Genomic DNA, 26,637 nt, shown 5'->3' on the forward strand with positions numbered 1-26,637 from the left:
GCACATTCATTTAAAAATCAGTCCCCTCCCGTCTCCCCTGTTTATCCCATCCCAATCTGTCCCTGGAATCTTTAATTAGCAGCATGAATTAAAGAGTAGATAAACCTTTTCTGGGACTTTCAGCGGTTTTGATGATTGACAGGAGCCAGGAGTTTCCTGCCTATCTCCTTTCTTCCTTGGTCCCCCACTTCTCCCAGGGTACCTCCCATTTCCCAGGGTCCCCGCTTCAGTCTGCTCCCTCCCGTCTTGTTTTGCAAACGCCTCACTTGAAATCTCCAGACCTATTCTCAGAGCTTATTAACAAATCATTTTAAATTCTACTGACTCATGGTTCAGTTGCAGGTCTTTTCAAAAGAACTCTTGAGTCTCTGTTTTAGAGACCTGCTCCATTTCAACACCTTTCGTCTCGGCCAGACTTCTTTTCCCTCACCTCTCTTGATGATGCACCAGAGGAACTCCATGCCTTGCTACTTTCATTCTGGAAAAGAGTCCAGGGAAGATTTTTACAGCCTTTGACTTTTAGAGCCTTCAGATTGGGAGGTGATCTTAGGGCCCCTTAGAAGCGCGGCTGAAGGTGTAGAGCTGAGAATGCAGAATGCAGCTGCCTCTGGTTACCTGCTTGCCAGCATCCCCCATTATTACTGAACAATGGAGGTTTTTTAGGTTAGAGTAATTACAAAGAGTTACTGTATCCCTGTTCAGGACTCTTTGATACTTATACTTTTAACAAATTTTATTATAGAAAAGTTGAAATCTGTATAAAAGGAGTCAGAAAGGTTTCAAAACCCCTCATTCATAACTCCGCTTCAACAGCAACTGTCAACTCATGCCTACTCTTGTCTCACTTATATCCCTTGCTGCTTCCCCTTCTCTCCTGTATTGTTTTAAAGAAGATTCCAGACAAAATGCCATTTTACCTATGATGGGTTTTTTTATATATTTGATATCTGCCACTCATGCCACTAATTTATTTCCTATAGCATTATGAGGTTTTTGTTGTTTTTGTCTTTTGTTTTTTAAAACATTTGGCCCATTGACTATTTTTGTAAGAAAGGCTTACTTTTGGCTTATTGTATCATCTTACCCTATTACTCTGAAATCTTAATATTTTTTTGGACCTTGGGAATAAACCTTGTGCTTGAAATAACATTTTTATATTGCTGTGTGGAAGCTGACCTGTAAGCATTTTCAATTTGTCTTAATTTTATCAACTTACCCCAAAGGGATTTTTGTTTGTTATTGTTAGTTGTCCTTCAAAATTACTGTTCTGTCTTATCATTGTGTGAGAGGGTACTTCAGTCAATATTTTAGATTGCTACCATTTTTTAAAAAAACATCTGGTTTTCTGAGAAAATATTGAAGTTAACTTCAGAGTTTCTAAATGCTTCTATTAATAATTTATTTTTTCACTAAGTGAAACTGGGCCAATTATAACTGAGTACCCCTGTGTGTTTTGAATATTCGTCACTCAGTTATGCATTAAATGCAGAACCTGATTTTATTATCCTGTTTGAATTAAGGGTGAGGCGCTCAGGCAAATTCTGGTCAACCGTTACTATGGAAACATCAGACCTTCGGGAAGAAGAGAGAGCCTTACCAGCTTTGGCAATGGCCCACTGTCACCAGGAGGACCCAGCAAGCCTGGGGGAGGAGGTAGGCTCTGTGGTGTAATTAGCTTCATGTGTGAATCAAGTGTGTTCTATGATAGCTGCATGTTTCCTCCTAACAGGTTGAAACGCTAACAACAGATGAATTTGTGTTGCAAGTGTATTTTTTAGCAACTTGTTTTGTCTTTGGTCTACCACCAAATTGATGTCTAAACATATTTTCCTGCAAACTAGCATTTCCCTGCAGCTAGATAGTGGCTAAGCCTTTTGCTCCTCCTTCCCATGCAGTGACCATCTTGGTGATATTTGAATGATTTGAGGGATTTGATTTTATTGCACTTTGTCCTGTGGTTGTTAGGACTCTTGTCTTTCTGTAAAATGATGAGGATATTGGCACCCAGGATAGTGAAAGCTGCCGTTTATTATACATTGACTGAGTGCCAGGGGCTTTCCTAAGTGCATTGCATTCTTTACCTCCTTTTCTCCTCCCAGCTGCTCATCATGTGATAGGTACAGTCTATCCCAGTTCCACAGAGGAAATGGAAGCTTGTCAGTGGCTGGTCTGTAATTTCAGCCTGGTGCATCTAATTCTAATGCCGTGTACATCCACAAACTCCTATGGAAGTATACAAAAAACATCCCTGTACAGAAGTGCTTCCTTTAAATCGGTTTAAGCACCCTTACAAGTAAAAGATACAAAAACATGGAACTCAAAGGTGGGTCTTACCGAGTTTGTGTTTTTAGGCAGTGCTCAGCACAGATGTGAGTTGCCTGATTTCCTGTCTTATGGTGATGACTGTGGGGTAGCTTCAGATCCTTGGTGGGTTCCATGCATAGCACAGAAATACTCAGTGTACACTTAATTTGTCCTAGCACATGCTAAGGAGGAAGCTTGGATTGCTCCCTAAATGAAAACTGGAAGCATAGCTGCCCAGTTCATGGAGTTATGCCAGCCTCAATGAAGATGCAGTTCTCAAGGCATCCGAGAGGTGGGAACTTGGCCTTTCAAGTCCAAAAATCGATGCAGAGGTTCTTCACATAATCTCTCAAAACCATTCTCTTTACTTTCTGTAGTGAGGTCATTTAACAATTATGTGAAGCCCTTGGGGAGGCATCATGACAGGGATTTGGAAATGCAAGACAGACTCCGCTCTGAGAAGCTGTAGCAGAGAGAATGTGCAACCCAATTTCTACCTTGTGCTATAGATATAAGGACAAGTCAAGGACAAGCAGTATAAAGGAGGTGACACTGGAATTGAGTTCTGCCAGAAAGGACAGATAGACAATTTTCTGCTTTTTGAAGCTGATCAGCCCATTTCTCCATGTGCGTTCATGTTTTGGTTATTGCCAACAGTAATACAAGGCAAGTCCTTAAATACGTACCTTCCAAACACAGTCAAAATCCATTCTAAATGGCCCTCTCTTCTTAAGTATACTCATCTCCTCTGAAGTGCAGTGAGAACAGGAACCTTGTTTTGTTCACTCCCCCATCCCCAGCTCTTGGCTCCATGCCAAGCAGTGAGCAAACATTTGTTGAATGAATGAACCGATGAATTATGGAAAAGAGTAAGTTGGGGGTTAGAGTGGGCTTGTTAAAAAGAGGGCTAAAGTGATCATTATAGGCTAAGCTTCCTTGAGAGTGTTCTAAGAAGTGTTTGACTTTGGTTTGTTTCTGAAACCAGTTCTGAACTCTGCCACCAGTCATTGTGTTTAATGTAAGGGAGAGTCTTTGCTGGCTGGCTTTAGGTCCCTTGCTGGAAATATATCATTCTTTTTGCATCTTACCTGTCTGAATTCAGACACCATCTCTGCTGCTGACAAGCTGGTGTCCTTGGACAAACATCTTCATCTCTGTGTTAATACTCAGTTCTTTCCTTGTGGGGTTAAAAGGGTTAAAGAGATGAACATGGGTAAAACATTTAGTGCGTAAAGTGTTGGTGCGTAGTAAGTATGCAGCAAACATTAGCTGTTCTGATTATGCTTAGTAAAAACAATATTCCATCTTCCTAGGGGGAGGTTCCGGATCCAGCTCTATGAGCAGGGGTGAGATGAGTCTGGCCGAGGTTCAGTGTCACCTTGACAAGGAGGGGGCTTCCAATCTAGTTATCGACCTCATCATGAACGCATCCAGTGACCGAGTGTTCCATGAAAGCATTCTCCTGGCCATTGCCCTTCTGGAAGGAGGCAACACCACCATCCAGGTAGGAAGGCAGCTTGGCTGCGGGTGTGGCATCCCTGCTGAGCAGGAGGAGAGTCTGTTCTGGGAGCCAGATGCCTGGGTGGTACCAAGGCTTGTTTGGGAGACAGCTCATTCTGAGGGCACAAAATTCTGTTTTGAAAAATGAATTCTACTGGTATCCTGTTGTGATCATTTGGTCATAAATCAGACTTGGTTCCAAAACGTGAGTTACATTTGAAAATTGATAAAACACTGAGAATATGCAAAGGAAATTGGCGTAAGTTCTAGGACATAGTGGACACTCCATAAATGTTTGTTGAATGAGTAAATGATTGCATGAAGTTTATTTATAGTTTTTATCCAAGATTGCAGGGGATCTCATCACAGGATAACCAAAAGAGTTTGAACTGTGTGTGCTATTTAGAAGATTTAATTTTTATGTATCTGTAGATACTGCAGCTGTTGCTTACTAGAAGTTTCTCTACCTTTTGACTGAAAGTTTAATAAAGCCAAACCAATTTGAAATAATAGAGACACCAGGCTATGTTAGTCAGAAATGAATAGATGACTTTTTGAAAGGTAGATATGATTTATATTTAAAACTAATAATAAAAACTCAAATCTATTTCTAGTTCACTTTTTATAGATGTCCTAAAAAAAAATTTTCATGATTTTTTTCCCATAACAGTCATCTTAGAACATGAATTTTAATAATACATAAATAATATAACTTCTATATATGATTCCTTTAAATATTTTTAATACCTCCTTTATGTACTCTTCCTTCTTTGTTAGCTCTCTGAATAAGAGTTTTTTTTTTGGATGTGTATCTGTGTGCAGACTTGTGTACACATACACACACATATGTATTTTGATAAAAGCTTTATAGAGATACAGTCCACATACCATAAAATTCATCCTGACATATATATTTGACCTGACATATTCTTGGCCTTGAATTGAAATTCAGAGTCTCGGTTAATGAAGTCTTGGTTCTTTGTGCAACTTTGAAAAGGGCGTTTCTTCCTGTGAGTCACTGTGCCCTGGGCCAGGGTGCCTGGCTTGGCAGGTGCAGCACAGTGAGATTTCAGTCCCTGCTTGCTCCCCCAGCCAGCACCCTTGTGCCTTGGCACAACCTATGCAGCCAACTGTGGTGGCCCTTTTATTTCGCCTTCCAATCCCCGCTTGCCCCAGTGTACACTTTTGAAAGTTCATTATCATGCATTGCACCAGGTTGGGGTTTGTGACAATGAGTTAGGCACCTGGGCCAATGGCAAGGCCCACTGCTTGTCTAAGTTGTTACATGGGCACAAGTCATACATATTGGGATTGCTTTTCATTTTGTCATGTGTGTGTGGGTGGGTCCTGCAGTCCTTCTCATCATTGCAATGTTGCCCAGCCACTGCTGTTTTCTGGGCTCCTGTGTTGGGATGGAAGCAGAGCTGAAATGCTCCTTGTCTTTGAACCACATGATTTCCTGTGATTAGAGCAGTTGAACTGCATACTCACTGAGCCCTTTCTGTGTATGTGCAGCTATACCAGGGGTGATGGGGCAATGGTTTCCAGACATGGGAGCCAATTCGTCTATGAGAATTTTCTCCAGGCATAGTCAAGTGTGGAAAATGAGGACAATGTGGTGAATTTTTCATAAACCAATGTATTCAGTTTGAAGACCTGGCCATTTTATTCTGAGATTATATCTCTCCAACCTTTATTCTTAGCCACAGTGTCTTCTTTAATGAAATGGTGTTGATTATAGATCATAGATTTTTTTTTTTCTGTTGGCCAGATTAGAAGTTGGAAACTCTAGGTTGTTATCCCTTCCCTTCCCCAAATTTTAAAGCTTTACTAGTTTGAGAACTCCCAGAATCCCAGTCTTCAAGAAATTGAACCTCTAACAAGGATACATAGATGTGCACATAGGAAGCTATGTCTCAAGGATGACATTTAGTGCCCTCCAAGAAGTAGAAGTGATGCTGGGGAACCATCAAGGAAGAAGGACCAGCATTTCTCTGGGGAGTTTGCAGAAGGTCTGTGGATGAAATAGGCTTTCAAGGATGGGCATAGGACTGAAAGGGGGAAATTGGGCATGGACCTGGGGCGTGAGGAATCTTTGTCATATTCCATGGAAGAGAAGGCCCAGAGGTGTGAGAGCAGCAGTTGGGTTTCCAGAACAGGGGTTAGGTCTTTCAGACCGAGGAGTGCTATGTAGAAGTGAAGGGCCTTGGATTTTGTATTTGGAGTTGGGGTTTGTATGCAGCAGCAGTGCAGCCCTCCAAGGGGCTTTGGAGCTGTAATGGAGGACTATACACCTGGTAGTATAGGACAGGTTAACTGAGGAAAGCAGGGTCCCAAGGAGGCAGTCTAAGAATTAAAAAGTTAATGGGCAGTAATTTATGGAAGAGCTGATGAGAACCTGAACTTAAATCTCTGATAAAAGAGGTCATAACTTGGGACAGGATATTTTCTCATAATGGCACAAGAGAGCTCTCTGGGTGCTGGAAACATATTCGACCATTTGTTTAGGTGGTGGTTACGTGAGTATGCACATGTTTAAAACTCAGTGATCATGTCCTTTGATGGGACACGGATGGAGCTGGAGGCCATTATCCTTAGTAAAATCACACAGAAACAAAATCAAATACCGCACGTTCTCAGTTATAAGTGGGAGCTAAAGGATGGGAACACATGGACACTTAGAGGGAGAACAACACCCACTGGGGCCTTTCGGAAGGTGGAGGTGGTGAGGAGGGAGAGGATGGAAAAAATAACTAATGGGCACTAGGTTTAATACCAGAGTGGTGAAGCAATCTATATGATAAACCCCAGTGACACAAGCTTACCTATGTAACCTGCAATTGCATCCCTGAATTTAAAATAAAAGTTTAAAAAAGAAAAAACAACAATTCAGTTGAGCCAGATGCTTAAAATTGGTGTGCTTTACTGTAGATATGTTATTTGTCAATCAACAAATAAAGGAGGGCAGGGAATGGGAGTCTGAACCTTGCTGGGACTAAAGGGGTGTGGGTGAGGGACAGGATATCATAAATAGAAACCCTGTCACTCCCTGCACCAGGCCCAGGCCTGGACCTGCTGATACTTGGCAAATGTTGGCTGAAATGGCACCTGATTAGACATGGGAGAGAAGTCAGAGGTCCCAGTCGGCTCTGGGCTTGGCATCAGGATGACCAGGAGCACAAAGGCACCATTAATTAAGTACTAACAATGAAGTACAGTGGCTGGTGGGGGCTGAGGGCTGCCGCACTGAGACTCCTGGGCAGACGATGTCTGTGGCTCTGGTGAGATGCCATGTTTCTCATGGAGCATCCTGATGGTGACGGCCAGGCACACACAAGCTGTTTTTCCTTCAAGTTCTTTATCTTGTAAGGTAATTATGAATATTAGTTTCATGTTTTCATACACTTATTACTCATACACCCAGACTGCAGATGAAATGCCATGATGGAGTTACAGCAGTTTAGCCATGTATGGAGTGGGGCTGTTTTCTCTTGGGGGTACTCAGTGGTGGTGCGGGGGGCCTGTGGGCGCATGCCAGGATGGAAGGGTGTGGCCCCGAGGGGCCGCACGCACATGCTGTTTTCTCCTCCCTGCTTCTGTGACCCCTGGGGGGCCCAGTCTAACCCCGTGTCTCATAGGAGGCCGATGGTTCCAGGAAAATGTCTTCTAGCCTAGACTTGACTTGTCAGAACCCCTTGGCCTCAAGCTTCTCTTTCTCTGGAGAAAATGATGTGGAACTAGGGTTGTGTCTGGGGCCAGTTAAGGACAGGAACCTTGAAGCCCCAGGAGGAGTGATTCAGAGTTTCATCTTGCTGTTGAGAGTTGGTTCAGAGTAGTAAGTGGCCAGCTGGGAAGTGAGCCTGACTTGGGCTAAGACCGCAATGCGGTCAATTAATTAATGATTGCTGAGATGCTGTGCTCCACTGAAGACACGGTGGGTTCTGGCCAGAGCTGGCGGAGCATGGTCACTTCCTGTTCAGTGTACCGTGGAGGGTCTCAGGAAGGGAAATGGGTCTGTGGTCAGCTGGTCTTCTTGAGATCCATGTTTCCTGATGACAGGTGGTAGAAAGGGGAATTGCAGGGAAGCAGGCAGGCCTACATGGTTCCAGAAATGTATACAGTCTGCCCTCTGTATTTGTCAGTTCTGCATCTGGATTCAACCATCTGCAGATTTAAAATATTCAGGGGAGACTGGGCACAGTGGCTCACACCTGTAATTCCAGAGCTTGGGGAAGCCGAGGCAGGTGGATCACTTGAGGCCAGGAGTTCAAGACCAGCCTGGCCAACATGGCAAAACCCCGATTCTACTAAAAATACAAAAATTAGCTGGGTGTGATGGTGCAAGACTGTAATTGCAGCTACTCAGGAGGCTGAGGCACCAGAATTGCTTGAACTCAGGAGGTGGGGAAGGTTGCAGTGAGCCAAGATTGTGCCACTGCACTCGAGCCTGGGCGACAGAGCAAGATTCTGTCTCAAAAAAAATAAATAATAAAATAAAATATTTAGGGAAAAAAACATTAAAAATAATAATTCAGCTGTAAAAAGATAATACATATATTTTAAAATGAAGCATTAACAAGTATTTCCCATCCCTGGGCTTTCCGTTCTCATGTCTGTCAAGTATAAGGCATAAATGGACTCCCAGATTCCCTGCAGCTGTGAAGCAGGACATTTCAGTGATCATTAGATATTTTCCCCCAGGGAGTCTTAGAACCCCAGTGGTGATGGTCAGCTGATTCCATTTCTGAAGTCTTCCCTGGCTTGTGAAAATAACTATTAAAAATAATGGTGATTAGACAAACGATGGTGCATTACATTGTGTTGGGCATTGTAAGTAATCTAGAGGTGATTCAAAGTATACACGAGGATGTGCCTAGGTTATATGTAAATACTACACCATTTTACATAAGAGAGCATCCCTGGATTTTGGCATCTGCAGAGGTCCTGGAACCAGTCTTTCACGGATATCGAGGGACAACTGTATTGCCTGTCTGAGGACAGGCCTGCAAAAGAGCTCTTATGTTTAGCAGCACCTCCTCTCAGGATTCCGAACATGTTTCACATGGAGAAGAAGAGTGAGACCTGCTTTCAAGTCCAGTTTTGTGTGAGATGAGGGAAGTTATCCCTGGGCTTCTGTTTCCATGTCTAGCATGTGTGAGGCATAAACAGACTCCCGGCTTCCCTGCAGCTTTGAGTCAGGACATTTCAACAATCATTAGATATTTTCCCCAAGGAGTCTTAGAACCCAGTGGCAATGGTCAGCTGGTCTTATTTCTTAAGTCTTTCCTGGCTTGTGAAAATAATTATTAAAAACGATAGTGATTAAACAAACCACCATACATCTATACAATGGAATAGTAGTCAGCAATGAAAAGGAATATATTGATGAGTGCAAGACATTGGATGTCTCTCAGAAGCATTATGCTGAGTGAAAAACATCAGTCTCGAAAGGTGACATACTATGTGGTTCCATTTCTATGACATTTTGAAGGGGCAGAACTCTTTTTTTTTTTAATTTATTTATTATTATTATACTTTAAGTTGTAGTGTACATGTGCATAACGTGCAGGTTTGTTACATATGTATACTTGTGCCATGTTGGTGTGCTGCACCCATCAACTCATCATTTACATCAGGTATAACTCCCAATGCAATCCCTCCTCCCTCCCCCCTCCCCATGATAGGCCCCTGTGTGTGATGTTCCCCTTCCTGAGTCCAAGTGATCTCATTGTTCAGTTCCCACCTATGAGTGAGAACATGCGGTGTTTGGTTTTCTGTTCTTGTGATAGTTTGCTAAGAATGATGGTTTCCAGCTGCATCCATGTCCCTACAAAGGACGCAAACTCATCCTTTTTGATGGCTGCATAGTATTCCATGGTGTATATGTGCCACATTTTCTTAATCCAATCTGTCACTGATGGACATTTGGGTTGATTCCAAGTCTTTGCTATTGTGAATAGTGCTGCAATAAACATACGTGTGCATGTGTCTTTATAGCAGCATAATTTATAATCCTTTGGGTATATACCCAGTAATGGGATGGCTGGGTCATATGGTACATCTAGTTCTAGATCCTTGAGGAATCGCCATACTGTTTTCCATAATGGTTGAACTAGTTTACAATCCCACCAACAGTGTAAAAGTGTTCCTATTTCTCCACATCCTCTCCAGCACCTGTTGTTTCCTGACTTTTTACGGGCAGAACTCTTAAGATGGAGAACACATTAGCATTTGCCAGGGCTAGGCAGGAGGGGAGAATTTTACTATAAAGGAAGAGCACAGAGGCATATTTTGGGTGATGGAACCATTGTGTGTTCTGTTTTTAGTAGTAGTCACACGAATCCACATGTGTGTGAACATTCATATAGCAGTACACCGAAGAAAGTCAATTTAGCTATATGATAATTTTATAAATTAAAAAAGTAAAAAACATATAATGATGATGATGATGAGAACCAACATTTATTAAGTGCTTATTATGTGCCAAGAATTACGCATAAGGACTTTCTATGTATCATCTCATTTAATCTTCACAGCCTCCCTATGAAGATTATCCCTTTTTATAGATGAGGAAACCAAAACTCAAAAGAGTTAAGGAACTTACCCCAAATCATACAAGCATTAAGTAGCAGAGCTGGCCGGGCGTGGTGGCTCATGCCTGTAATCCCAGCGCTTTGGGAGGCCGAGGCAGGTGGATCACGAGGTCAGGAGATCAAGACCATCCTGGCTAACATGGTGAAACCCCATCTCTACTGAAAACAAAAAATTAACTGGGCGTGGTGGCAGGCGCCTGTAGTCCCAGCTACTCAGGAGGCTGAGACAGGAGAATGGTGTGAACCCGGGAGGTGGAGCTTGCAGTGAGCCAAGATAGCATCACTGCACTCCAGCCTGGGTGACAAAGCGAGACTCCATCTCAAAAAATAAATAAATAAATAAATAAATAAATAAATAAATAAATAAACAAACAAACAAACTAGCAGAGCCAACATTTGAACTGGGGCAACCTGGCACCCCAAATTCCTCACTGCTCTTAATGGCTTCATTCTTCACGATGATCTGAGGTAGGAGGTCAGGTGCTTTAGGAAGGAGGCTGACTTGGCTTCTTCTTACAAGGTAAATAATTGTCATCTCCAAAGGCAGAGGCATAAGAGGTTTGGGGATGGGTTCGTGGCTGCAGAGCTCAGAGCTCAGTAGCAAAGACAAATATGACTAGTATACAGTTTCATCTTGCTTAGCGATTTACTGCCTATGTAGTCCTTTCGTTCAAAATGTCTCATTTGAGTCTCCCAGTTGCTCTGTGGGTATGCCGAACCTGCATTATCCCCATTATAGAGATAAGGAAACAGAAACTCAAGGAGGTTATGACTTACTCAGAGCTCCAGAGCTGGACAAAACCCATGATAAAATATCCTGTACCTCTTGTCCCTCCCACCTCCACCTGTAGTTATCTGTCACTGAGTAACGATCTAAAAATTGCATAGCCTAAAGCAATGGCCATTTTGGTGCCTAGCATGATTCTGTGAGCTTGGGCTCAGCTGGGTGGTTCTTTTGCTCTGTGTGATCTTGGCTGGGTCTGCAACCATCAGGGGGTTGACTGGTCTTAGAACAGCTTATGTGGTCACTTGTATGACTGTGGCCGTTGGTGCTGGTCCTTTGCTGGGAGCTCAGCTGGGGATACTGACTGACTGGAGTGCCTTGGTTCTCTGTGTGGTTTGGGCTTCTTAGAACGTGGTGACTGGGTTCTGAGAAGCAGTGTTTCAAGAAGCAGGAAGTGGAAGCTACTAGCCCTTTCAAAGCCTGAGTTTAGAATTCCTAGAATGTCACTTCTACCACATTCTATTGGTCAAAGCCAGACATGAGGCCGGCCCCACTTCAAAGGTGGGGAGAAAAGCTCCATCTCTTATTGTGAGGAGGGTATGTGTATAAAAAGAGAGAATTGTTGGAGACCACATTTGGGGACTGGGTCCCTCATCACCACCCCCATTATAATCGATTGAGCACCTACCATGGGTCAGCAAGGCCCCCAAGCTGGATGCCACAGCTACAGGAAAGGGAGACACCATTGTCTCTGCAGTTGAGGAGTTTGGATCTCCCTGCATACTAAATCCCTTCTTTGTGAAAGTGTCGACTCTGTCTTTCTCCTTTTGGATGTTGTATGAAAATTCAGTCCTGCCTTAGGATAAGCTCACTGGGAATCACAGCACTCCAGAAATTCTAGATTTCATTGTCCAGACCCTAGAAGATTCAATTTATGGGAATCCACAAATAATGACATACAGTGCTTGCTAGGCACTCTCATGGAGTTTGCTCCCTTATTATGAAACCCTGTCATCCATCACATCCTCACCTAAAGCCCTGAAATGCCTGGAAGCCAAATACAAGTTACTTCCCAGTCTGGCATAATGGGCTCCCAGGGGTGGTGTCCCCAGGTCTCCCAGCATCAACTCTCCCTGTCCCGGCTCCTGCAATGGTGATAACATCTGAGGATAGATCGTGACTCCCAGACTTCTACCTGGCTGCCATCAGAGCAGGGTTCACATTGAATCCTCTGCTTGTGGGAACAAGGAGACAGTACCACAGCCCATGGATTTTCCAGAAACGAGTGACACGTTGTCAGGTGACGGGATCACGCTTGTCTTGAAGAGAACTTCCTGCTTTCTTTCTCCCCACTCTGGTGCCACCCGCTTCCTGCCAGCCCCCAGAAGCAATATTTCCTTGTGGCTTGATGTTTTGTAGCAAGTGGAAAACTATAAAATAAGCATTTGCTTATGAATTAATTTTTGGCACACACGGGGCTCAGCAGGGCTCACGGCACTTTCATATCCGTCCTTCGAGTCCTTGCCAATTTCTGTGTTCCTTCCTCCTAAGATGTTCCCACCAGTGTCTGGGGGAAGTTCCCTTCGCTTCCTCTTCCTTACAGAAGGACAGGGGCTGTCCTTACCTGGAATGAAGAGTAGGAGAGGCTATCTTTGGACATACCTCGTTTTTTATTTTTCTTTTTTTAAGCCAATACAGATGTTTTGGGATATGTATGTTGACGTGCCCATAGAGAACCTCCTAGCACATTATGGGGATAGATGGTTAAACATTTTTTTGGACTAATTGCTTCTGGTTTCAGAAGCACCGGGAATTTCATGTATCAAATGGCTGCCCACGTCTATTCCTATGCCAAAGTCTAGTCTACAGACACACCCGAAAAGGGTTTTCTTTTCTGCACGTAAGCAGCTAGAGATGGAAAATGTGAGAAGTGCTCCATCAGGAAACTGGCCTGCGAATTCAGCAGAGAGAGTGATCCCTGGTTCATGAGGCCTTTCCTACACCACACTCTTTTTTTTTTTTTTTTTTTTGAGGTTGGCTTAAGAAATCAGCCCAAGAACCAGTGTTAGATAGGAAATCTCACATCCCTTCCAGAAGTCACTGCAACACAGTGTGGGAGGGACACGTTGGTTGGGCTACCTCTGACCCCAGTTAGCAGAGAGATGAGGGTGGAAAGGGTAATTTGATTTGCCTCTGCTGGAAACGGAAGGCCAGTTTGTGAGGAAGATCAGCCTTGGTTTGACAGGGCAGTCACCCTGAGGAGGAGGAAAAGATTGGTGTGTGAGCAAGTTACGTAAATGGGTGTTGTTTTTGGCAGGGAAGTCAGGAATGAGTCACTTCTGAGCGGTGTTTTCTAACCTCAGTTTTATCCATGTGGGAAAGGAGTGGAGCCAGCATTGGAGTCAGGGCAGCTCTCCTCCTGCATGTGAGGGGTTCGAGAGCTGTTGGCATTAAAGAAAGAGGGAGGCAGTGACTTGTCGCCAGCAGGCGTCCCCAGAGACCCTGCCCTTCCGCTGAAGCTGTGAGGGGTCAGCAAAGCTGTCCCAGGTTGGCTCAAGGACCAGCTGGGCTCCTTTGAGAAATGGTGGAGTAAAGTTGGGGACTCGGGGAGGACCCCTGGAAGGAGAGAGCCTATCACATACAGGAGCATGGCCTTCAGACCACAATATTTGTGCTGGAATTCTAGCTCTGCCCCTGCCAGCCTTGAGTGACCTTGGGGTTTGTTAGAGCAACTTTGAAACTCAGTTTCCTCATCTGCAAAATGAGGGTTGGAAAAGCCTAGTCCCTTCCTTATGGAGTTGCAAACAACATGGGGGTAAAGTGTGTGGTCCGGTAGACATGTAGAGGTGCTGCCGGAGCTGCTGATTTTGTGGTGTGGGTACAGCCTGGGCTCAAGCCCTGCCTCCTACATGCCCACATCAGGACTCCTGGCGAAGTCCACCTCACTCATCCCACTGGTTCCTGACTTGGAGAACAGGATGGTGACAGTTCCCACCTCAGAGAACTCCTGAGATGGTTTCATAGACTATTTATAGAAAGCACCTCACGCAGCGTCTGGCCAATACAAAGATCTCAAGATGATGTTCTTATTTTTATTTGTTCGTATATGTTTTTAAGAGATGGGGTCTTGCTATGTTGCTGAGGCTAGACTTGAACTCCTGAGCTCAAGCAATCCTCCTGCCTCAGCCTCCTGAGTAGCTCGGACTATAGGTGCTGGCCACCATGCTTGGCTCTAATTAATAATATTTTTATTTATTTTAAATACATGCTGTATTTTATGAAAGTTGTTTTCTGTCTAAAATCCTACTTCTGATATTTTCCATTTTTGCGTAGTGGTTTATCATCCAGCGGGCCTGGGGGACGCTCTGTTTTATGTTATTTACACACTCAATTGACCCAAGTCCCTCTGACTGTATATTAAAAATGATTTTAGAACTCCAGGACATTGGGAAATGTCATTGCCTTGGGTACAGGTTATTTAGGTTGGTGCAAAAGTAATTGCAGTTTTTGCCATTAAAAGTAATGAGAGACATTCTGGGATGAAGCAGAAAGAAAAACAGCAATCTACTCACTTCTTTGTGGTTTGAAGTGCTCCCTGGCCCAGGCCATTGTCTTGTCTGTCCTTTTTTCCTTTCCTTTCTTTCCCTCCTTCCCTTCCTTCCCTCCTGCTTTCTTTGCCTTCAACCTGAACACCTCACACCCTTCTTCACCATTCCCAGGAAACTGGACTGTTACTGAACAAGAATCCTTGGGGATTTTTGGTTTAAATCCAGGTCTTCAGGAAGAAACTCAAAATTCACAAGTCATTGCATTCTTAGGCATATCAGACTTGAGTGAGCTCTCCTGCAGAAGAAGATAGCAGTTCCCACAGCTCTGCCCTGGTCATCCTTAGCGCAGCTCTCCTAGTGATGGCAGATATTAGGTAATGCATGCACCTACTGGCATTCAGTTTCCCAGTTCGGGGCAAGAAATTACGGCAAGAATTGTCAGCATCATTCATCCGTGAGTCCTTCCAGGTTGGTTGTAAGAGGCACAATCCCTTTGAGGTGGTCCCAGGGGAGAATGTGCATCCTGGTTCATGCTTCCAGAGGAGCTGGAGACCCAGCATGATTTTTCTTCTTTCCTGAGTAGTAGAACCAACAATATGGACAGAAGTGGACAGTGACATACATCTGCTTGTCTGGCCTTCCATGACAGGACTGCAACTGTTGAGGGGGAAGGGGGAGGGGAAGATCTTTGGAAGCAGAATGTTAATCTCCTTCCTTCCTGCGAAAGCTAGAAGCAGGAATTTGTATCTTGTTTGTTTGTTTGAGACAGAGTCTCACTGTGTTGCCCAGGCTGGAGTGCAGGGGTGCGATCGCAGCTCACTGCAACCTCTGCCTCCTGGGTTCAAGCAATTCTCCTGTCTCAGCCTCCTGAGTGGCTAGGACTACAGTTGCCTGCCCCCATGCCCAGCTAATTTTTTGTATTTTTAGTAGAGATGGGGTTTCTACATGTTGGCCGGGCTGGTCTTGAGCTCCAGACCTGAAGTGATCCACCCGCCTCAGCCTCCCAAAGTGCTGGGATTACAGGCATGAACCACCGTGCACGGCTAAGAATTTGTTTCTAAGAGGAGATGTCTTCAGAGAGAACCTCAGGTTTTCCACGGTCTCTAAAATGTTACTAAAAGTGCAGAGAAAAATGACAGAGAAGACCTGGAAATTTTTGTAAAGCCATCAATTCATTTTATCCCACTGAATCCTCAACAGGTCCAGATATTATTATTTCTTTCTCTTCCTTCCGGTCTAGCAAGAGGTCTGTGTTCTTCCTAACTTTCTTTAGTGACTTCTGAGTATGAGATGCCTCTTGGGAACTGCCAGGCAGAGGATTGGTCAGTCCTCCTCTGGAGGTTCAGGGATTAGTAAATGGTAGCCCACGGGAAAAATCCAGACAGCCGCCTGTGTTTGTAGATAAAGTTTTATTGGTGCATAGCTGCAGTTTTTCCTTCGGGATTGTCCTAACTGCTTTCCTGCCTCAAGGGCAGAGTTGAGTAGTTGTGACAGACTGTGATGACCCTCAGCGTGTGAAATGTTTACCATTTGGCCCTTTGGAAAAATGTTTGCTGACCCCAGAGTTTGTTTAATCTTTACTACGTAGATGTTAAACTGCCTAAGGGAAAGAAACACAGTATTTTCCCTTTGTTCTGTGCTCCTCACCCCCTAGTATGGCAATTTTTAAGTAAATATTCACCAGATGAGCAATATCCTAAGTCCCAAGGTATGTTGGCCACTTACTCAGCTAATAAATGGGAATTCAAGGAAACAGGCTAGGGCGGGCCTGCCTCCCTGCCTGCCTCCCCGCCTGCCTCCCCGCCTCCCTCCCCGCCTCCCTGCCTGCCTCCCTGCCTGCCTCCCTCCCTGCCTCCCTCCCTGCCTCCCTGCCTCCCTGCCTGCCTCCCTGCCTCCCTCCCTGCCTCCCTCCCTGCCTCCCTGCCTGCCTCCCTGCCTGCCTCCCTCCCTGCCTGTCTGCCTCCCTCCCTCCCTCCCTCCCTCCCTTCCTCCCTCCCTCCCTCCCTCCCTCCCTTCCTTCCTTCCTCCCTCCCTCCCTCCCTCCCTCCCTCCCTTCCTTCCATCCTTCCTTCTTTCCTTCCTTCCTTCCTCTTTCCCTCCTCTCCTTTTCTTTCCTTCCTTCCCCTTTTCTTTTTTTTCTTGTTTTTCTTTTTCTCTTTTTCTTTCTCTTTCTTTTGCTTTCTTTCTTTCTCACTGTCTTTTTTTTCTTTCCTTCCTTCCCTCCTTCCCTCTCTTCTTCCCTTTCCTTTCTTTTCTTTCTTTCTTTTCTTTCTTCCTTTTGGTGGGGGCAGACAGGGTTGTTTTTTAAAAGACGTTTCCTTTCCTAGAGTGATCTCTGCTTTCCCCACATAGCCTCTGCCAGGATGTACTCCATCACTCCAGTTTAATACCTTTCAACACAGATTTGGGAGGCAGATAAAGCAGGACATTCCTTAGGGAATTGTCTGTGTAGCCTGAGAATCCGGACACCTGCGATTACAGACTTTTGATCTGTGAGCCCCCTCTGACCATCCTACCCCAAAGCATCACGTTTCCAGGTTAGTCACTCCCTTATGGCTTAATGCTGTGCTATTTCTGTGCCTCCTACAAACGTTTTCCTAGTGGTGAACACAGGGACTTCTCAGGGCATGTACAATTGACCTTAAAACATCTGAAATGTTAGAGCCCCGTCTCCAGCCTGTTTGCCTTCTTTTTCTACCGATCCCCTTGGGTAATCTCATCTACTCCCAAGGCCTCCCACAGCCATTTATGCCAACACCTCCCAAAGATATAGCTCCCGGTCCCACCTCTCTGCTGATTTCTAGATTTCTGCTCAAATCCCTGATGGGCATCTCCACTTGTGTTAGCTGTAAGTTAGCAGGACCCCATGATGCCGTCATCTCCCTTCCCCCATTCCATTTGCTCTCTTGTGTTCCATAGCTTTGTCAGTGGACTCACCAACAGCCAAGGATACCCAAGCTAGAAGCTTTGCAGTCATCAGATTTCTTTTTCTCTTGCTTTTGCTCCAGGAACTAATCTGTGCCCACTTTACCTCCTGGGAGTTTAACCATTGTTAGGACTTACAATGAACCAGATAGTTGGCACTGTGAAGTCAGAGTGGCCCAGCTGGGAATGCAGGAGCTGCGGTTTGAAACTAGGCACTGTGGCTTCAGGACTCATATGCTTGACCACCAGGCTTGACCGCCTGCCAGCATGGGGCTGCTGAGCTCTGCACTTGCCAGCCTTTTCGCCTGGATAACTGAGTTAGCCTTTTAGTGGCCTCCCTGCCTCTGGGCATTTCTCTCTTCCACGCGGTTGTCAGTGATGCCCCCCAAATGGAACCCTCACCACTTGCTTCCCCATCTGAACAGCCTTCTGTGGAGTATGGAGTCCATGGCCTCCCTGACGGAACGCATCAGTGCCTTGCGTGATCTGGCCCCACCTGGGTTTCTCCACTCACTCCCCCACACTCATTGTCCTGCAGCTGCAACTCACGCCTGCCAATCCCCAGCGGGGCCATGAACTCAGATGCCTTTGCTCCGTGTGGACATGCCTTCATTCCCTTTGCCTGGAAGGCTCCCTGGGCCCTGATAGAAATGTCTCCTACTCTAGAAACTTCCTCTTATCCCCTGAGGCAGAGATAATGGACTGTGCTTCATTTACTGCAGTAATGACCACACTTCAACTAGAGCTTGACTGTAAGACCCAAGGGGGCAGAGACCAAGTCTGTCTTCACCCCAAGTCCCCTCGAGGAGCCTCCACATGTGCTGGATGAAAGGTCTTCAGTGTGTACGTGATGAATCAGTGTGGATACTCCTACTGTGTAAATTATTCTGGGAATTCACTGAGATAATATGTGGAAGGCACTCAGCTCAGCATGAAGCTTTTAACACATGGTAACAGCCCATCCAAAGCAACTTTGCATACTTTTTGGTTGTTTATCTTCCCTCACCCACTAACTCACCCAAGAGTGCACTTTCTTCTGAGGTCAAGTCTCCATCTGACTCCCCAGCACTCAGACTGTAAATGTAGAAATTGAAGTTCTGACCCAATGTGGCCACCATGTTACTTTAGCCTTCTTACCATTTCTGAATAGAAACATGAGGATGTGAAATGTGAACGTGTGTTGTTGATGGTTATTACCATTTTAAAGGAGACCTTCTTTAGGTGTGGGAGGGAGTTAAGTTGATCTGATCCCACAGGAAATACATAATGTCAGCTTGGAGAAATATCCTTATGATGGCAGCAGTCCTCTTTTCTTCTTGTTTGTAATAATGATGGACAGTAGTGGTAACAAGTGCTCATGTGCCGGGGCTAGCCAGGAGTCCTCACTGCATGGTCTCATCCACTCTTCCTGGGGCTCCTATGTAGTAGGTACTGCTTTGATCCCTTTCTGCTAATGAGGAAATAGAAGATCCGAGAGGTAAGGTTATGTGCTCAGAGTCACAGAGCCAGCTGGTAGTTGTGCCAGGGTTTGTTTTCTGCCAGAACATGAGTTTGTAGCCTCTCTACCATGCCGTGCCACCTCCTTACTCCACCGATTTTCCAGGCACAGACATGGCCGCTTCAAGGACCTTGCATCTGTTTGCCAGGCGGGATGGAATTTGTGGCTCCACATTTTGTTGTCTTTGATAATGGAGTCTTTGTGGGAGACACTGTGCCCTCCTGATAATCAGAAGGCAGTTCAAGTGGTCGGTGTATTTGCTTTGTTTATAAGGTCTGCCCATGAATTCTGGAGGAGGAAATCATGAAAGACTTTTCCTTTCAGACTGGGCATCTCATTTGCCAAATGACAATTATATGTGCTACATACATGTACTTCCAGCAAGTTCCAGGTTCCCAGGTCTTAGGAAAGTTAATGACAATAAGACTGTCCTACGGAACTTCCTCACTGTGGAAGAAATTGATAGCAGCTCATCTAATCAGGGCCCTTATGAAAAGTTAGATTAATAGCAATTTTTGTTTTTCGCTTGCATCTAAAGAAGCATATGTTCTTTGGCATCGTGTGAGGATTATTAGATCTCAACTTTTGCCCGTTTTGCTCAGAGAAGCTAAATGCACCAGATATTCCCCACATCTGAGTCTGTACTGGTTGAAGAATATTCATGTTTGGGGGAAGGGAAAGGAAGGAGGGTCTTCTCATTTTTGTGAAGTGCCCAGCACTGTGCATGGAGCCAGTAGGTACTCTATCTGGACTACATGGAATAGTCCCAATTGCAGATGAGGAAACTGAGTCTGAAAAAAGCCATGTGTCTTACCCAAAGTCAGCCAGTCGGCAGAGCTGGGATGTGAACACAAGGCCCTCAGAAGTCTCTCAGCTTTCTACCATGCCAGCCAGCCTTTAAGTTACATGAGTCCAATGTGAGGGAGCTCTTCAGTGCCCTGTACCCACTTTGGAGCTCTGCCTACTAGAGAGCAGTGTCTATCTTGTTTTCGTTCAGGGTGGGAACAGGCCGCACTGATTATTTGATCTGAGAAGCAAGTAGTCACTGCTTGGTTAGCCAATGAGTTCTCAAGGTAGACCTATCAAATGGAGTGGAACAGAAGCACATTTTGTTTTATAACCATGTATGAGCTTTTCCTTAATTTCTGCTGGTGTCCTTCTGGTGGGTTCCTTCCTCACAATAGTTAGAGGAGAGCTTGTCCCCGATATAAGAAAGGTTCCTCAGTTATTGTTTCTGTAGGTTTTCTGGAATTCATCTTGAGGTTAAGAGTGAAGGCTGGGATGCACTGCAGAGCTATTGCAAACCCCTCTACTATTTCCAATTAGTGGATACATGTGTGAGTTGTATGCCTGTCTTATATTTACAAGAGGAAGTATCCCATTTAATTTTATTTTCACACCAAAAGCCCAAGTGTTAAGAGAACACGGTGTTTTAACACTCCCTCGGTTATCAGCTGCAGAGCGGAGGTTGTATATTGTCACATACAGTTTTTGGAGTATATTTCTACATTTGTTACCTGGCAACATTGCTGCATCGGGACGTGAAGTTGTATTGGTTCCTAGCAGACCCTCACTGTTCATACTGTAGAAGGCAGAAGTTGTTTTCCTCCACAGGGATTTAGAAGAGAAGGCACAAGGCTAGTGGGGTTTGGCTGACAGATGGGCTGATGCGCTTCAGTGACATGACCCAGAACCAGGCGCTGGGCAGGGGATGTGGACTCTTGTCCTGTCCCAACAACAGCTCCCTTTAACGCTAGATCTGGTTCCTCACATGTTAGACAAGGGTTAGTATTAGGTAACCTTGAATACTAATTCATGATTCTTTATCTTCTTGAAGTAAAAACAAAACAACAAACTTTTATTCTGGTCATTTTATGAGTCATCTGAGCACTTCCAGTATCGTAATGGCAAATAGCTAATAGATGGGTACCTTTTCAATTGCTCACATTGGATACCCAATTCCCTGCCTTAATTTATGCATTATTGTGGTTTTGACCACTTACTAGTTCTGATGAGAGAGGAAATCCCATAGTAGGAGTGACAGCCAGAGCATCTCTTGTTGAAGTAACCCCTTGAGCTGATTATAGCCCTATGGGGTATTTTGGTTTGCTGATATATGATACATTGAAAACACTGTATATAGAATTTTTCAAATGCTTAACTGGGGCCTCCATACACACTGAGGTCATTTTATTCCCCCCTACTTTCCACCTGTTTCACTGACACTTAACCCTGAAGACATTTGCATTGGAAACTTTGCATTATGTGTTTGAAAGTCCTCTCGTTTCAAGCCATACATTCTAAGACTCAGCAAAAGCTTATTGACACCAAGGGCATTGAATTCACCAGCACCTTTAACGTTTCTGGAAGAATGCTTGCCAGGGAAAAGTTCCCATGGTAACTGTTTTTAAAAGAGTTTTGTAGCATCAACAGGTTAGACGTGAAGTCAAAACCATGGAGCTCAGCAGCATACCCTATAAGCATGTACTCCTTTTTAACCACCCCCTAACAAAGACACTGAAGCGACCTGTTCGTAAGCCCTGACAGGCACTGGAGAGTCTAGCCAGGTTGGGCTGGATTTCAGGGGACCTGATTTGTGTTGCCCTGTGCAGTGCTCATTTCCATAAGCATCTTTAAGGAGAAGGCCTTTTCCATCCACTGGACTCTTACCGTCATGCCTGTTAAGGAACAAAAAGACAACTGATTATGCCTGGAGGGTATTTAGAAACCATCAGTTACCTTTGAATATACCTGTGGTGCTCCAACCTCCTTTAGAAAACCCAAGATGCCATTTTAATGATGCTTTGCTCTTGGGTATCAAATTTACTCCTTAATTTACCTCAGGAAATGTTCTAAGAGGAAGCCACAAGATTCCATACCTGCTGTTGTTGTTTTAGAGCTAGTGGATTTTTTTTTTTTAATCCTCCGAGGAGGACTTGACCCTGAGGGTTCCTAACTTGGACGACCATGCAGAGCACCCTTAACTTGGAAATCTATATCTGCTGTTTAAACTTTAAGATGATTCCTATCTGGATTAAAGTCCTCAACCAGCAGGCCGAGGCAAACTCTAAAGAAAAACAAGGTCATGCTGCATTTTTTTTGGTAAGCACAGGAATCAACAAAGAGATGTTATATAACTTCTATTTATATCCTCCTTGCTCACTATCTGCAGGCAGACAAGAGTCGCTGAGAAGGGATTTAATGAGCTCTCTGGGTTTGCTCACCTTCCTGAGCTGGTAGGAACCAGCTTGTTCTCAAATGCGTCAGTAAAGAATCTGGCTGTGGGTGGGCGGCCAGGGTAGGTGGACTGAGTTGTTGCTATGGTGTTTTTTAATTCCCCTGTCTCTCAAAGATCTCACTCCCCCCTTCCCTGACTCCTTCCTTTTGCCCCCTTCCTTTCTTTCTTTCTTTCTTTTTTTTTAAATCTATAAGCTTCCTTGTTTCTCACACCTACTCATGATTCTTGGAGCTGTCTCCGGAAACAGAATATTTTCCCTCTTCTTCCTAACTGCTCAGCTCCCCCATTGTGTAGCCCCAGGACATCAGAAGTTGTTTTCTAAGGTATATTTTTTCCACCCTCCCCTGTTTCTTTTCCCATGATTTTTTTTTTTATTACCAACCCCTCCATCAGAGGGACCTATCCTAGGAGTCTTCCATCTTGCCTGATAGAAGTTTTCTCTGGCAGATTCCAAATTCAGATTGCTCCAAAACCAGATGAAGTGTATTGCTAGTTGGACAGTCGGTATGGCCTGGAGGAGAAGGGCCGTTTGTATTTCCATGCATCCTCCTTTGTCCTCTTGCCCTGGGTGGAGTGATGACGTCTCCATCTCCTCTAGTGTGTTAGAAAATAGAACCGCAAGAAAACAAGAGAATGGGTTTACCCCACAGTCATAATTCCTGGAGCTTGGGTAACTCCTGTTACCTGAAGGTTGCAGGTTGAAATTACTCAGCTTGCATTTAATTTAAAAAAAAAAAAAAATGCTGCCCCATCAGATTCTCAGCAGGGACGATGAATGCACCTTGCTGAGAACCCTATGGCTGCCCAGGGAGTGGCCCCCTGCACTCTGGCCGGCCTGGTGGTGGCCACAGAGGGTTTTGAGATGGCTCTGTGTTGTCCATTACATTCCCACCAGAGCAGAGGCACTTAGAAGATGTGAGTAGGGAGGTTAGGATAAAAAGTTCTTAGAAAAGAATACATAGTTCCATGAGGACAGGCTGAAAAAATTTTTTAAAAGCCAAACCCACCCCTGCCTTGCCCAGAAGTTGTGCAATCCTTAACAGCAGTAGCCTGTTTGAATAATCAGAGGCAAGCTGACTTCCCTTTATTAACTTCTGTTAGAGACATCTGCATAAAATATCCCCGGATTCCAGACCAAGTAGGTAATTTTTTTTTCCCCTCTGAGTAACTGGAGGGACTTTCCCTTTGGAAATCTTCCAGCAGAGTTAACTTCGTGGTTGAGACTGTTTTCTCATTATAAGTTGCCAACAGCTAGATTCCCGATGCAGGGACGACGAAGGCACCTCACATACACACTTGGACCCCCCGCTTCCCTGAGAACTGATTTGATATTCACAGTTACCTCTGGTTCTTCTGCCTTGACCCTCCTTTTCACTGAGAAATCTATGCCCGCTCACATTGCTCACATTTCCTGAGTTCCTCTGAGTTCCTCTTTGAAACTGTCAGAGGCTCTCTCAAAGTTTCTACCAATTTCCTATGCCTGGGTTTTAGACTTTTCATCAAGATGGCCCTGACACTGAAGGGGATAGTCCTGTAAACCCTCTGAAGTCTTCAAGCCTCTTTTTTCCCCTGGAATTCAGGACTTTAAAAATATATGTATTTGATTGCTGTTCGAGGAGGATGTGTTTCAGTTGCCCTTACCATACGGTATTTGAGAAATATGTTTTTATTAGCCTCCTTGCAACACAAACCCACAAACTGTTCAGCCCAGAGCTTGTAGCTATCAAGTCTGGGGAGGAAGCCAGGTTTGGAGACGGAAGGTGCACAAATGATCATCCCTCGTGGGCTGTAGTTAATAATGCAAGCCGCTATGTCACTGGGGCCGGGGTAGTTAACAGTTAACTCGATGGATTAAGGATCCCCAGCCAGGCTGAGCCCATCACAGAGTTATGTGCAAAAACCGGATAAGCCTGTAGAGGTGACACGACCACATCAGCCGCCTTTGGCTGGTCAGCAGTGTGTGCTGCATTTTCCCACTTAGCAGGAATTTGAAGGTTTCACATGCAGGGATCTTCTGGCCATAAAGTTATACTTCAGCTGCCATGGATGCAAAGCTTGGCTTGAGTGTTGTGGAATTGCACCTCCTTCAGGATTATTGTTCATTCATTAATATAGTAAATTTTTTTAAAAGAGAGAGAAGAGGCCTTGCTATGTTGACCAAGCTGGCCTTGAACTCCTGGGCTCAAGAGATCTTTCTGTCTCAGCCTCCGGAGTAGCTGGAACTACTGGCTTGTGCCACCACAGCCGGCTTAATATAGCAGATGTTTATGTACTGAGCACTCCCTGGGTGTCAGGTGCTGTACACGTTGGCATTAATACAGTCAGGGATGAGACCAACATAGCCCCTGTCCTCCCGGAGCTTACAGTCTTGTGGGAGACAGAGATAGGAAATCTGCTCATAATCAGCTAAATCACAGCTTCAGAGAAGTGTGAAGGGGAAGCAAACAGGGGCCACGAAGGGTGGTCAGGGAGGGCTTCTCTAGGGAGATGCCATTCAAGCTGAGGCCCAGCAGATGGGAAGAGAAGGAGCTGTGTGAAGAGTAGCAGAGGGCAAGAGTATTCCAGAAGTGGGTTGGCTTGTGCTTGGGATGTTGGAGGAGCTGAGTGAAGGAGGCCGACGTGGTCTACCCCATGGCGGTCAGTCGGGGGCAGAGCTGTGGAAAGTATTTGCTCCACCAAGGTGACGGGCTTGTCATCAAGTGGGGGCTGGATGAGGTGATCTCTGTGGTTCCTGCCAATCCCTAGTCAGTGCTTCTAAAGGGCACCAAGTTGGCTTGGGCCTGTCCCCTGCTTGGATATGCACTGCTGCTGCCAAAGCCCTAATATACAAAGCAGCTTTACCCAGATGAGTGCTGTGTGATTTCACCCTGCCCTGCTCTAGCCTCTTGGCCATCTGTACATCTTACTGTCAGCTGCCAGGGATGCTCTCTGTGACCATGTGGAAGTTACCTGGTGGGCCAGCACACAGCAAAATGGTTCTGTGGGTGGGGAGACACGAAAAGCCCCAGCACATTCTGCTCAGGACCAGACTTGGCTGTACCCGAGAGTCATTTGAGTTGGGAAGAACTGGAGTTGACTAGGGGTGACTGCAGAGTCTTCATCAAGGAGGCACTTGCTTTGCTTGATGCTTTGCCATCTGTGAGCCAGTGTCCTTGCCTCCAGCAGGCCAGGGTGGATTTACTTTTTTCGGCTTCTACGGCCAAGTGTCCTTGTCACAGGTGTGTGGAGAGCAGAGAAGGGAACGTGGCTGGTGTAGACATCCTGCTGGTACTGTGTGGGCTCTCACCTGTTTTCTCTCCTGTACTCCTTGCAATAGAGCCTCAAGTGGTTCTCCTCCTCTTTCTCCATTGCAGATGAGGAAACTGAGGATAGAAGTTAATAAATGAGCTGTCCAAACCCACCTAGTTCCTAAGTCACCCCTTTGCATACGTTTCTACCTTGCTAAAGATGCAGGATAGAGAGCTCTGTCACTGAGCCATGTGACTGCACAAACACAGAAAATGGGTGGGGCAAGGAATATTCTTGGCATCAGTATACATTTCAAGTTGAATTCCCTGGGAACTCTGGAGCATTGAGGACAGGAAACATTGATTGGTGTTGATTCATTGCCCCTCGGGTACACAGAATGGAAATAAGACCTGGGGAGTTGGTCCCAGAGATCAGCTCCCCTAACCCTGCATCTCCTACTTCAGCCCTCGCTCTTCACGATGCAGATTGCCACCCCCGTGGAGGAATAGCACCCAAGTCACTGCCAGGTCCTCAGCACTAGACCCTCCTCCCGGGAGGATGACTTAGTGATAGAATTTTCCAAGCACCTCTTGTATCTGTCTTTTCAGGGTTCATGAGACAAGGTAGAGGTCTGATGAGGAGGTCTTCGTGTCCTTCTGGTCACAGTTCCCACAGTGATCATGTGGGTGAGCCAAGACAGGACCTGAGAGTTTCACAAGAGCCACCAGAGGATACTTGTCATTGAATCGTAGAACCAACCCTGGAAGCCACCCTCAGAGGCTGGCATGTGTCTCCTGCAGCCCAGACATGCAATTCACATTGTTCATTCCTTCTTTATGGACTGAAATTTTAAAGCCCCTCTGATTCCTTGGGCAAAAGTCTTTCCTGAGATCTAACCAAACTCTCCTTTGCTTTAGAGTACCTTTTTAATTAGCCTCATGTTGGCTTGAACAGCCACCAGAATACCTTCTTGCCCTCCTGGAGGATTACTAAGGAGCTTCCTACCACAGTCCCCTTCCACTTCAGGCAAATTTTGAGGTTGCGTCTATTTTATGTCTGTTTTCAAAGGTGTCGTTGAT

General features: G+C 45.2%; 2 protein-coding genes across 2 annotated transcripts in view; one reads left to right on the top strand and one right to left on the bottom strand.

Moving 5' to 3' along the window:
- The window catches only part of ITPR1 (inositol 1,4,5-trisphosphate receptor type 1), a 355,422-nt gene that overhangs the window by 235,463 nt on the left and 93,322 nt on the right, over positions 1-26,637 (top strand). Inside the window, exons 43-44 of the mRNA XM_077993346.1 lie at positions 1,521-1,653; positions 3,618-3,808. Coding sequence (XP_077849472.1) covers positions 1,521-1,653; positions 3,618-3,808 — 324 coding nt within the window. The remainder of the gene's footprint in view (positions 1-1,520; positions 1,654-3,617; positions 3,809-26,637) is intronic.
- Positions 20,949-26,637, bottom strand: part of LOC114676384 (uncharacterized) — a 72,985-nt gene continuing 67,296 nt past the window's right edge. Inside the window, exon 4 of the mRNA XM_077993344.1 lies at positions 20,949-22,924. Within this exon, the coding sequence (XP_077849470.1) occupies positions 22,635-22,924 (290 nt within the window). The 3' untranslated portion in view covers positions 20,949-22,634. The remainder of the gene's footprint in view (positions 22,925-26,637) is intronic.

Source organism: Macaca mulatta, chromosome 2 (genome assembly GCF_049350105.2).
Source record: "Macaca mulatta isolate MMU2019108-1 chromosome 2, T2T-MMU8v2.0, whole genome shotgun sequence".
In the NCBI taxonomy this organism is placed as follows: Eukaryota; Metazoa; Chordata; class Mammalia; order Primates; family Cercopithecidae; genus Macaca; species Macaca mulatta.